Raw genomic sequence first — 13,923 nt, 5'->3', positions numbered from 1 at the left:
CAACAATTCATAACCTGAGGTTACAAATGAGTGTAGACAGTCAAATTGTACATTAACAAACCTGCTGTCTGCTAACTCATATTCTACTAACCCTGGGCTCACATTGCAGTGTAGACATACTCTTAGTGACTTTGGATCATGGATCACCAATCCCACTGGCTTTCAATGAGACTGGTGTTCCCAAGTCACTTAGTTGCTTTTGAAAATCCCACTTGTAAATATCTGACCCATTTTTTAAAATGTGCAAAGTTATTTACTTTAGAAATATTCTGGTGTCTGTCCAGCTGCATTAGCCCACTGTAGAACAGATGACAAACTTCTTTTTCAGCACTGCTTCTGCCCTGCTGAAGGTTTTTGCTACCATTGTCCAGGGGAGATTAGAGAGATTGCTGGTAAAACCAACGGGGAGTGTCACAAAGCTGAGTTTACCAGAAATTATCCTCCTTAATGGCGCTGCTTAAGGGTTCCGTGTTAATTATTTGAGCTAGTCTGAACTTCGAATTCTTACATCAGCAGTTAAACATCATTGGTACCTAGAAGGTTACCTTCTCATGGAACTTATTGTCCTGAGAGATTTCTGCTGCTGACTCTTTTTAATAATCATTGTCATCTCCCATGAGAAATTGATATTCAGCTCATTACTAACTACTGTTCCTGATTTTAGGAGTCCCAATTTCACTTCATTAATGGTGAGCCGGGTTTTAAATTCTAATAGCATTTATGCTGTAGGTTTCTAAATGAGCAGTGTCAGCCTTTTTAAAAAGCATTGATCAAGAGAATAGAGTGCTATTCCATTGTGTAATTTACACAATATAAAACAGCAAAGAAAATAGCTCTCTGCTGTGAATTTATGGACTATTCTCTTTATTACTACTCATATTATAGGAACAGCTACAGTATAGGTAGTTTATGGTCTCATAATGTGATAATGTTAAAGCATCTCCATAAGAGCTCCCACAGATAGAACTGTTGTTCTCTGTTGAATCAGTGGCATTTGTTGAAACTTTCCAATGCAATATCTTGTGAAAAAATCCCCACAATGTCACAGGTTGACACCAGGAGTAGTTAATGCATGTTGTAGTTTATACTGATGATTTATTATTTCTGTCACTGCCCAAAGGTATGATATGCACCTCCCAAGATATGATTCCTGCCCCCAAGACGTTTACAAACGAAGGCCTAGATCCAGCAATTTTAAAACATAAGTAGCCCTGTGAAATCAACAGGACTATGTGTGCTTAAAGTGCCTCACTGAGCTGGGGCCTAAATTAGAAACAGTGCAGAGCGGATGGGGAGGGAAGACAGGGCAAGTCTGTGGTAAATGTAGCCTGGGCACTGAGGTCAAAAGGGCCCCAATGAAAGTTTGGAGCTTGGTCTTTCAACATTTTGATGAGCACTCTGACTCTGATCCAGCAAAGTACTTACACTTCGAAGGGAAGTTTGGACGCTTATGCAGACATCCAAACCTTCTGATCTCTGTCTTGTCCCCCTCGCTTCTCTTTGTCCCACTCTTTTCCCTTTCTCCTCTCAGCCAAATCAAATCCCCAAATCATCTTACTCCTCTTCTGATTCTCAAACCTCACTCTTTAACCCCCAACAGACTCTCATTCGCCAGCTGTTTTCCTGACACTGGCCCCCTGTTCTCCAAAGGCCCTCACTTTGGTTGGTATCACACTGAAAAGATCTCTCCATGTTTCACACTGTCTGTTTCACTCTGAATAGCTCCTCTAGTCAAATCTTATATGCAACAGAGATTCCCTTGGTCATAGTAACCCCAGAATGTAGTGCTCACTTTGTCCATGGGAGGCCTCTGGATACTATAACACTTTGTGAGAAATTTCAGGTATCACCCAACCTTCCAGAGATTACCAGACCCTAGTGGAGTTTAATAAATTTGGAAGGTCTATCTGGGACAAGAATAGTGTGTGTGTCTGTGTGTGGAGGGAGAGAAACTCATCCAAACTTTTAAAAATCAAAATAAAAACTTTAAAATTGGGTTAAGATTTGGGCTCATTCTTATTTATTTCTCAAAACTAGTCACCCATCTGAAATGTATGATTGCTTTCTTTGTGAAATATTCAAATGTAAAATGATGATTTATAAAGTTCTCCTTCTGCCTCAATGCCAGACCACTGCAATCATGCTTTGATCCTCAAATTTGTAGTCACCCAAGTCAAATATGTCATTGACTTTTAACTAATACAAGCATACCGCAGCTGTCCCTGTGTTTGAAATTCAAACATTTAGGTTTATGCAATGATAAATTCGTGAGAGTTGAGCAAGAAACAGTTGCAAAACCTAGGTTCCTTGAATAAATGCCATTGTTGATTCATTGTAATATGTTTATATTTTATGTAGATTCTTAGCTGTTGCCCAATAAACATTCTCGTTTCATTCTTTAGAGATTAACAATATCTCTTGTGTGGTCAGTTTCCAGTTTAGTACACTGTTTCTTTTGAAGGATTTGTTTTCCTGAGTTCAACTTTCAGAATCACACTTTCACAAGCTGCCTTTCTGAAAATAAAATACAATTAAAAAAAGAGCCTGTCAGGGCTTGTGCCAGTTAAATCCAAGCTCTCAGGGGATTTGTTTTTCTTTTGGCGTCAGATTAGATGTTCAAATCAAGCAGTGTTTTTGGGCTGCGGATGAATGTCTATAGAACTCTTAATGAGGCTAATCCCACAGCAGCACATTCCAAGTAGCTAATGGGCGCAAGTTCATTGCTTACTTTAATATCTCTTGGGTCAGAATGGAGTGAATGCCTTGCTTAGTGGGCAGTCATGAGTGTGTTAGCAGAATGACCGGCAGCAGTGAAATGTGGACAACATAATATGCTCTGGGACTGCCTTAGACACCACCTAAATTTGATGCTCAGGTAAAAAAAATATATATACTTTATATATTATATAGATACTCATCAGCCTTTGATCTTTTTGTTGTTGTTGTTAGTTTTGGGTTGTTTTTTTTTTTTTTTTAACTTTTTAGAAGAAAGTAATATTGAGTCCAGGGAACTAAACTAAAAGCAAACTAAGTCTGAGGATAAAAGATGAAAGATAATTTATTAATTAAACCCATTGAATTAATTTTTGGTTTGCTAATTAGCACTGAGAGACCGTGTTTGTGGTATAATGAAAAGCAAAGACAAGCTGTATCATTTGCTATTTTATTAATTCATATAGCACATCATAATTCATGTAAAGTTTAGACTGTTCATATCTGACTTGCATAACAATATTAAAGTTAAGTTTCCGTAGTAACTTATCTCTGCCTTTGACTCTACAGTGAAGACCATGTTGCAAGTAATTTTATTATCCTTTTCATTTCTGCAAATTATCTGTCTCAGGAAGTTCTTGGCTCAGTGCAATACAACTGGATGCTTTCTTTTTGGGGTGGAAGGTGACAGTGAATTATGAAAAGATAAACCATAATATTTGGTATTGTGCCTGTGGCAGACAGGGTAATAGATCTTTTAAGACCTAAAAAGTAGAAAGCTTTCTTCTGCTAGAGTGAAAACAAGATTTTATTTTAATTTGCTTTTTTAACAGTTTTCCAAACATTCTTTGTGTTTTTTAAAATGTAAAACAGGCATAGAAACTCAAGGGCATATTATTATATTTAACATATCTCCTTTTTCTTTTGTCTTCAAAATCTCAATTGGAGTTATGAATAGGCAAATAAAATATTGTAATTTCTAATACATAAAATTGGCCTACTATTTAAACCTTTGTGAAATATGTGCTTGCTCATTTATTAAAAAAAAAAGTATTGTTCTATGAAGTCTCTTTTGTTGTTCATTTTCTATTTGATTTTGTTATTGTTTAGATACATTCAGTTCCTGAACTATCTTTAAAGAAGGTACTTTAGGCATATTTTTAATTAGTGAATTCTCCACAGTCTGATGTAAATTGTTTTTGTGGATTTATATGAAAAAGGCAAAGTTGTAGGGAATCCTGCCATGTTACCGAGAGAGAGAGAATTTTGTGGGGGTATTTTGTATTAGGAAATTATTTAGGAAGTCATCCAGAAATGTGGCATGTAACAGCTATTTTATGCTTTCCAGAAAGAGTATAGATGTGTCAGGCACTTACTTAAATGTTAAAATAAATAAGTAAACTTAGCATGACTGAATTTCCCTTATTTTGAGAAATGTTAACATGTATAACAAAAGTGATTCATAAATATGCTTCTACTTATATTGACAAACCCTTTCCTAAGGCAATAGTAGAAAGTGATACCTGAATAATAACTGTGGCTTTATAATTGTAATGTTTTAGTGAAACAACACAATGTCCTGCCCCAAAATTTTGAAGTTCCCCTCTTCATTGTCCCAAGTTGTATATGCCTTGGATTTCAACGGCTACAAGTATTCACTGTAGGTAAATATTCAATTGAAGTTTTTTAAAAAAGTTCACATTGAAACCCATTAAAAGCCTAGTTGGCTAATAAGAAGATGGCTCATTACGTGTGAAAACTCAATTAAATTACTAAGCTGAAAATTGGCCAATTTAATATTGACTAACAGAATAGTAGGGCATACAAAAATATGGTTCTTATGCATTTTATGTACTTATTTTGATTGTATTTCAGAGCCTTTCAAGTATCTACCGGAATTCATAACTAGGGTGACTAGATGTCCCGATTTTATAGGGACAGTCCCGACATTTGGGCCTTTTTCTTATATAGACGCCTGTTACCTCCCACCCCCGTCCCAATTTTTCACACTTGCTCTCTGGTCACCCTATTCATAACAGAGAAAGAGAATAATGTCTGTTTTAAAATTACACTCTTTTCTTGGATCTTTACAAAATAGTTTTTCTCTGTATATTTAATATGCGCACCTTGCCCTAGAGCTCCATATCATAGCAGCCCTTGTTCCACCCAGCGGGAAAGGAGTGTCTGCCATAGCTCCATCTGGAGTTCCTTAAATCCTCTCTGAGTCCTGGCTAGTGGTAGTCACTTGGGATGCCTTCTACTCTTTATGATGCCTCCTTCCATAATGTAAAATCCTGACTTTTTTTTAAACTGTAATCTGGTAGATTGGTTTCAAACTAAAAATAACAAGAGTAAAATATATAACTCCCTCAGCTAAATAGTCAATGATTAAGAACAAGGAATCGGTTCCTAGTGAAAAATGCAAAGAACAGTTTTTATTCAATGTGAAGTAATAGATTTGAGGTGATTTTACACCACTGCAGAGATGTAACATTGTTTTTAAAGTCTGCACATGTGAAAATTCATGTTGTCCGAAGGATTTTCTCTGATTAAACTGATTTGCACACATCTAAGAAACATGGGCCTCAGGGATCAAAATAAGTTGCAGATATTTTGTGTTGCAAGACAGTTGACAGGAAGTGGAATATCAAGCCGTGATGACTTCTCTCATCCTATCTATGTCACATTTTTCTTTTTTTTCCACTCTTTTTTATATAGTCATCACATTGCTTAAATTTGTCTGAAATTCACTTCATGTTCCTTAAACATCATCCACTTGGTATAGTATGTTTCATAAGTCATTGCTCTCTTTCACCTGTTTGTGATTAGTATTAATATCCCTGTTTCTGTTGTGTAACTGTAAAAATATTATTTTATTCTTTGCATATGCTTTATAAGATTTACCTTTAGTTTTCCTTCAGTCAACTGAATATTAAATGATTAAGTTCTATCAGCAGGAATCCATTGGGTAATTTACCAGGACACCCACTCACTTGATCCATCAAGAACTACCTAGATAATTAAAAGGAGTTCAAAAACTCTGAAGATAGATTTCTCTTTTGTTCAAAAAATAAACAAACCACCACGCCTCTTAATTCCTATCAGGGAATAAGATCATACTGAGAGAAAATCTTTTACATTACTGAGTTCATTCGTGGCTATAAGCTCAGACAGTATAAAGCAGCATAGCTTAATTTAATTTGATGGAGCTACATCAATTTACACCAAATAAGGATCTGTCCCTTTATATTTCAAGCTTCCCTTGTTTCACATGTATCATTTCCTGCTTTGTATGTGCTCTTTTCTCCAAGACACTTTAAGTGACATTATGATATGCTGTTTAACCACAGTTTCTACAATATGTTGCAGTGGATAAATAGTGGATTGCCATTAATTTATATTTTAGTGGGTTTTTTAATTTCAAAAAATGTACTATACCTCAAACATAGCCGCATTAGTTTAAGTAACCAAGTACTTTAAAAAACTGTTTATAAATTGAGGACAGGTTGTTTTCTTGCCACCTAGAAAACTTTGATCAATTATTTGTTTTAATTTGTTGTGCTTTAATGATTACTGTCATGTGAATGTAGGAACAAATATAAAATGTATCTGGCCAATAAACATGAAAATATTATAAATTTACATATATTGAACTTTTTATTGCTATGGGCTTGAAAAGCACCCAAAATTCTGATGGAAAATGTTTACTGATACAGTATGTTTGCATGGTCAATAATTAAAGATTTTCTCCATGTTTGAGTTATCTCTTCATTTATGCTTGAAATTGTATTTAATGAACAAATAAAGATTATGGGATTTTTACCCTCTCTTTTTCAGGCTCAGAAATCATGGATAGAGAGAGCATTTTACAAGAGAGAATGTGTTCATATCATACCCAGCACCAAAGACCCCCATAGGTAATTGTATTGCTATATGCTACATATTGTATTGTATTGCTACATACTATGAAAATGAAACTATATAATTACCAAAAAAATGACTGCATAGATAATATTTTTTTTTCCAAATCTCTGAGTATGCTAGACAAAGATTGGTTTATATTTTGGAACCCTCAGAGAGATGGATTTCCATGAGGCATGGCACCAATACTTTATACACTGCAGAAGGTGTCAATTGAAAAACAAAACCTAAATTTATATCAGTGTTTCATTTCTAACTTGTTCATTTTCTTGGTGATGTATTCCAGTCCCTTGAATATGTGTACTCTATATTAGAGACAGAGGGGCTAGTATTGTAAGGGACTGATAGATATGAGCTTCATGTCTGACTAAAATATGTTGATGTCAGGGCCGGCTCCAGGTGCTTGGGGCGGCCAAGGGTGAGGGGCAGTAAGTTGGGCTCTTTGGCGACGAGTCCCTCGGTCCCCCTCGGAGGGAAGGACCTGCTGCCGAATTGCCGCTGAAGAAGAAAGCGGCGCGGTGGAGCTGCCGCCGGTCGCGGCTTTTTTTTTTTCCCCAACCGCTTGGGGCGGCAAAAACCCAGGTTGATGTCCATGTGAAAATGTTTTATTTTGCTTAATGTAGTCTGTGGGAACGCATAGAATGTATTAGTTTTAAATAAAAACAAGACATAACAAAGGAGAATCACAAGTCAAAAAAAAGTCATATCTTTATTGTAACGGTATCTTTCCTAGACATTTCAATGTATTTGCTACAAGACAAGACTTCTGGCCACTCTATAAAATCACTTCAGCCTGAAAGTGACTTTCTAAGACTTTGCATTGCATACAACAAGTGTCTTTAAATATAGCCTGTTGCATTTTAGGCTAATAAATGCAACTAATTTTTCCTTTACCCCCGTAGGTGTTGCTGTGGGCGTCTAATAGGTCAACATGTTGGACTGACTCCAAGTATCTCCATTATTCAGAATGAGAAAAATGAAAGCAGACTCACTCGAAATGACAACCAGTCAGAGAAGTGGTCCATCAGCAAGCACACTCAGCTCAGCCCAACTGATGCCTTTGGGACCATTGAGTTTCAAGGAGGGGGTCACTCCAATAAAGCCATGGTAATCAAACCCTTTCTTAGAATACTAAATAATGCTACTAACCACAAAAGGCATTCACAAAGTATCTTCCTTCTTACTTAATTCGTTGCTATAAAACCGTATGTTTTCTAGGTTTCATGGGTCATGGAAGGAAGAAGATAGTTGGACTATAACATAAAATCAACTACAAAGGCTACAGGAAAGGGGCTACTGGGTATGATGATAGAGGCACCGTCATTGAGTCATTAGAGTAAGGGATAGGATGTCTGGACTACCTGGATTAGGTTCCTGACATTGACATACTGAGTGATTAAGGGCAAGTCAGTTAATATTTCAGGGAAAGTTATATTATATGCTATGTGGTTTCTTCCAATTCACACCAAAGTTCTATGGATGTTTTTCATGGAGAGGTGAATAGTGAAGTCGACCAATGTCCTGTGATAACAATGCTGTTTTTTCTGCAGTGTTGTTCAGGTTGGGAGTGGGAATACATCTAATTCTTTATCCTGTGCTTGGCTGTATCTTCCCGAAATTATGTGCATATCCTCTGGCAGTACCTATTCTGCCAGTGCAACACCAACTGTTCAGGTGTGCTTCCAGGTACATTAGTAAATGTCTTAAATTCCTAGTTCCCTTTGTCCACCCTTCTAGTATCCCCTAGAGTTGTACTATAACTAGGGCTGTCGATTAATCGCAGTTAACTCACGTGATTAACTCAAAATTAATCGTGATTAATTGCAGTTTTAATTGCACTATTAAACAATAGAATACCAATTGAAATTTATTAACTATTTAGGATGTTTTTCTACATTTTCATATATATTTATTCTGTGTTGTAATTGAAATCAAACTGTATATTATTTTTATTAGAAATATTTGCACTGTAAAAATGATAAAAGAAATGGTATTTTTCAGTTCACCTCACACAAGTACTATAGTGCAATCTTTGTCATGAAAGTGCAACTTACAAATGTACATTTTTTTTATTACCTAACTTCACTCAAAAACAAACAATGTAAAACTTCAGCATCTACAAGTCCCCTCAGTCCTACTTCTTGTTCAGCCAATCATTAAGACAAACAAGTTTGTTTACATTTACAGGGGATAATGCTGCCCTCTTCTTCTTTATAATGTCACCAGAAAGTGAGAACAGGCATTTGCATGGCACTTTTATAGCTGGTATTGCAAGATATTTATGTGCCAGATATGCTAAACATTCATATGCTCCTTCATGCTTCAGCAGCCATTCCAGAGGACATGCTTCCATTCTGATGATGCTCTTTTAAAAAAAATTGTTAATTAAATTTGTGATTGAACTCCTTGGGAGATAATTGTATGTCCCCTGCTTGGTTTTACCCGCATTCTGCCATATATTTCATGTTATAGCAGTCTCAGATGATGACCCAGCACACATTGTTCAAAACAACGAAAGTTGTTAAAAACATTTTCACTGCAGATTTGACAAAAGACAAAGAAGGTACCAATGTGAGATTTCTAAAGGTAGCTATAGCATTCGACCCAAAGTTTAAGAATCTGAAGAGCCTTCCAAGGTGGGGTGTGCAGCATGTTTTCAGAAGTCTTAAAAGAGCAACACTCCAGTGCGGAAACTACAGACCCATAGCCACCAAAAAAGAAAATCAACCTTCTGCTGGTGGCATCTGACTCAGATAATGAAAATGAACATGTGTCAGTCCACACTGCTTTCTATTGTCATTGAGCAGAACCCATAATCAGCATGGACGCATGTCCTCTGGAAGGATGGTTGAAGCTTGAAGGGACATATGAATCTTTAGCGCATCTGGCACATAAATGTCTTGCAATGCCGGCTACAACGGTGCCATAAGAACGCCTGTTCTCACTTTCAGGTGACGTAAACAAGAAGTGGGCAACATTATCTCCCGCAAATGTAAACAAACCTGATTGGCTGAACAAGAGGCAGGACTGAGTGGACTTGTAGGCTCTAAAGTTTTACATTTTTATTTTTGAATGCAGTTTTTTTAATACATAATTCTACATTTATTCAAGTTCAACTTTCATGATAGAGATTGCACCACAGTACTTGTATTAAATGAATTGAAAAATACTATTTCTTTTGTTTTTTACAGTGCAATACTTGTAATCAAAATATAAAGTGATCACTGTACACTTTGTATTCTGTGTTATAATTGAAATCAATATATTTGAAAATGTGGAAAACATCCAAAAATATTATATAATATTAACACTGTGATTAATTGATAATTTTTTTTAATCACTTGACAGCCCTAACTATAACTTCTTCCTTCTCTATTAATTCTTGCTTCCTCCTCTTTTTCCCTTTCTTTGACAAACATCCCCCACACTTCCTGGCTAATTCATAACATTGTTAGAATCCTGGTAAATCGCTGTCTGTCACTGTCTGGCATGTTTGGTAAACTTTAAATATATTTTATTTCTCTTACATATTGGACAGCATGCCTGTCAGAGTCAGTAAATCAGCATGTAGGTGGATTTCAAAGGATTGGAGGGTTTGGGAGTTAGGTGGGAGTTAGGTGTGTAACTGCAATTTGTGCCTTTGAAAATTTCCACCTGTATCTGTTTCTGAGAGAGTAATTCTGTGAAATATCAGAACACAGTGTCACTCATGTTGAGTAGATATAGAAGCAGATAGAAAATTATAGTGTTTCCCTGTGGGTCTAACGAACCTCTAATGCCCATTCAGTGGCACCTGAAAATTGATAAAGTGAATCAACTCATATTCATTCTAACAGAAAAGAGCGTACAAATATGTCTAGTTTAGTAAAATGAAATAAGATTTGTCTAAAGGGAATAAATCAAGCCACCCATTTCACAGTGCTGTATATCACATTCAGTGGAAGCAGGATGCTTCTCACCAAACCTGTGCAATTCAAGCACTCTAAAATATGGCAAGGAACAAAAAATTATATTCATCAGTTGTAAAGTAGAAAGATTATTTCCAAGGAAATGTAATGGGAAGGGGGAAGTTTCTAGATCTGAAATTAGTCAAAATTTTCTTTGGTTTTATAAAATGGTTAATCTTGTTAATACTCAACAAATTTCACCCTTCAAATTTATATACAATATTTGTGGTGTGGTCAGTATTAGCACAGGTAGACAGAAAATAACAGGTTTTGCAAGTTTAAGCAAAATCTTCTTTATAAACATTTCCTTGAACTCAATATTTAAGTTAAGGAATATCTTTAGAGTTTCAGGTTTAATTTCCATGTTTTTTCCCTCTTACAATCAAAATAAAACACACATTAAAAAAAGAAGAGACTCTATTAATATTAATTATTTTTATTGTAATTAAGCACAATGTGCTCAGCACTGTACCAGACATAAAAATACAGACAATTTTACCCACAAAGAGCTTACTGTCTAGCCATAACAGAGACACACTAGACAAGATATACTGGAAAGCCCAGAAGAGGAAATAAGTAGGATTTTATTTTAATAAAATGAAATTTTATATAAACCTATAACAACAAATCAAAACTCGGAATTTGCAGGACAGAGCTTGTAGCACAGCTCATTGGGATATAGTTACCCAGCCTCCATGTATTAATCTCTCATCTATTTGCTGGCACCATCCTTCTGCTGTTTTATCAAATTCTTTATATATCTTTTAAATTGTTTTATTACCAAAGGCCTTTTGGCACTAAATACAAATCTTCCCCTACCCAAAAACTAGATACATGGCTCAATCAATAAATTGCTGAGTTTCTTCAAAATGTTTGGGGTTTTATTTGCCAAGGACCACCACTTTGCCACATTGCTGTGGTCCTCTGCCCACGTTCTGCTCCTGAAAAAGACCTCCCTCACACAAAAAGGAGCAGTAAAGGGCTGGGAAAGAGGCTGAGCCATGCTAACTTCCATCATCTTTTGAAAGAGGTCAAGGGCTATCAGAAGAATGGAGACAGGAAAATTAAGTCAGTGTCATCAACAGATCTCCTCCTGGGTGGAGAGAGACCATCCAACAGATGTGTTAGCTAGATTTGAGAGATGCAGTAAAAGGCACCTGTTTGAAAACCTTGAGAATCCCTCTTTAATGAATGAGGTACCTGGTTTACTAAGTAAGTAATTTTGAATTTAGGTGGGCTCCTACTGAATTATAAAACAGTACATGATATGCCGTCAGGTTTTATATCAACCCCAAGAATACACGCATGCAAAACGTTGCTTGAATGTCAGTTACTAATTAAACTCCAAAATATGAAAAATGAATTGACTGAACAGAGATTTTGGGGGTCTGGTCCTTGGTAGACCAGGTGGGAACAATCATGCATTGCTGCACTGTGCATTGAATTTAAGGGACCAAATTAAACTGCTGTCTTGAATTTATCCTCTTCTTTTTAACGCACAAATAATTCTGGAACCCCTTTCATTAACTGGGACATTTGAATCCTATACAGATTTCTAATTAACTCTGCTTTGCTGAACTAAAGTTGCTTTGGTCATGGTTATACAAGGTTGGATGAATGATGGCTGCTTGAAAGGTTCACAGTGAATTAAATATATTAGTTCTATTTTTAATAACTTCCTGCTAATCCAGAGTGTTCAAATGATACTTCTAACATGCTCATTGAGTGGCTAGCATATGTTTGCAACTGCAGAAGACAGAAATTTTATTACTGTGGAAAAGGCTTAGTGTCCTTTACATTGTTCTTTCATGTTGAAATGCATCATTGTGGCTATGAGGCAGGTAAACGGATTTGATAGATGCAGCTTCTCATATGTAGCTTCAATGTGTTGTATTTTATTAAAGAGTCTTGGAAATCAGCCACACCTAAAAATATGTTTTAGGTTTTAAAAATATAGGAGACTTGACAAAACTGCACAGAAAAGATCTTAAAAAGCCATTAGTGCAGGGAGAGAGAAACAAGGCGGGATAATCTATAATCCTTTGACATTAAACCATGAAAAAGACAATGGGTTTTATTTTTTGACATAGCAAATCATTGATATTCAAAATACAGTAACAGCATTTGAAATAATAAGGGTTCTGGAGTAAAAAGTGAATGAAATACACAAAGGCCTAGATCGGGGTGGGCAAACTATGGCCTGTGGGCCACATCCGGCCCATCAGACCTTTTAATTGGGCCCTCAAGCTCCCGCTGGGGAGTGGAATTGGGAGCTTTCCCCGCTCCAGTGCTCCAGCCGGGGATTGGGGTCGGGGGCTTGCATTGATCTGCTGCAAGTGGCTCCCAGAAACAGGAACAGCCAAGGGGCTCTGCATGCTGCCCCTGCCTCAAGTGCCAGCTCTGCAGCTCTCAGTGTCTGGGAACCATGGCCAATAGGAGCTGTGGAGATGGTGCCTGCAGACGGGGCAGTGTGCAGAACTGTATGGGCCTGCCTCCAGAGGGTGGGTGGACCGCTGTTTCCAGGAGCCACTTCAGGTAAGATAATAAAGTAATAATTGGAGATATACCAATCTCCTAGAACTGGAAGGGACCTTGAAAGGTCATTGAGTCCAGCCCCCTGTCTTCACTAGCAGGACCAATTTTTTTGCCCCAGATCCCTAAGTGGCCCCCTCAAGGATTGAACTCACAACCCTGGGTTTAGCAGGCCAATGCTCAAACCACTGAGCTATCCCTCCCCCAAGCACCGCCTGAATCCTGCACCCAAGCCACCCCATGCCCCAACCCTCTGCCCAGCCCTGATCGCCCTCCAAACCCTTTGATACCAGCCCAGAGCACCCTCCTGCACCCCAAATCCCTCATTCTCAGCCCCACCCAGAGTCTGCACCCCCAGCTGGAACCTCACCTCCCCCACGTGTGCCCCAATCTCCTGCCCCACCCGAGAGCCCCCTCCCGCCCTCCGAATTCCTGCAACTCAAACCCCTCATCTCCAGCCCCCACCCCAGAGTCTGCACCCTGAGCCGGAGCCCTCATCCCCCCCATTTGCTCCAATCCCATGCCCCAGCCAGCCCTCCATACAATTTCCATACCAAGATGTGGCCCTCAGGCCAAAAAGTTTGCCCATCCCTGGCCTAGATCCAAAGCCCATTGAAATCAATGAGTGCTTCCATTGACTTTCTTGGGATTTGAAAAAGGCCCTAAAATATTAAAAAGAATATTAATAAAGACCCTATTCTGCTTCTGTTAGCTAATGAGAGTTTTCCTCTTGTTTATAATGAGACATGGATCAGGCCTTTTGCTGTGAGGTACAAACAGCAAAAGATTCAGAGATTCAGCTTAGTTTAGA

The 13,923-nt window shown here is 37.5% G+C and overlaps 1 protein-coding gene across 1 annotated transcript in view; it reads left to right on the top strand.

Annotated features, from left to right (window-relative positions):
- The window catches only part of TRPM3 (transient receptor potential cation channel subfamily M member 3), a 599,168-nt gene that overhangs the window by 413,372 nt on the left and 171,873 nt on the right, over positions 1-13,923 (top strand). Inside the window, exons 2-3 of the mRNA XM_045021627.1 lie at positions 6,550-6,629; positions 7,536-7,740. Coding sequence (XP_044877562.1) covers positions 6,550-6,629; positions 7,536-7,740 — 285 coding nt within the window. The remainder of the gene's footprint in view (positions 1-6,549; positions 6,630-7,535; positions 7,741-13,923) is intronic.

Source organism: Mauremys mutica, chromosome 6 (assembly GCF_020497125.1).
Source record: "Mauremys mutica isolate MM-2020 ecotype Southern chromosome 6, ASM2049712v1, whole genome shotgun sequence".
Lineage (NCBI taxonomy): Eukaryota > Metazoa > Chordata > Testudines > Geoemydidae > Mauremys > Mauremys mutica.
The sequence above is the reverse complement of the archived record's forward strand: the minus strand, read 5'-3'. Positions and strand labels throughout refer to the sequence as shown.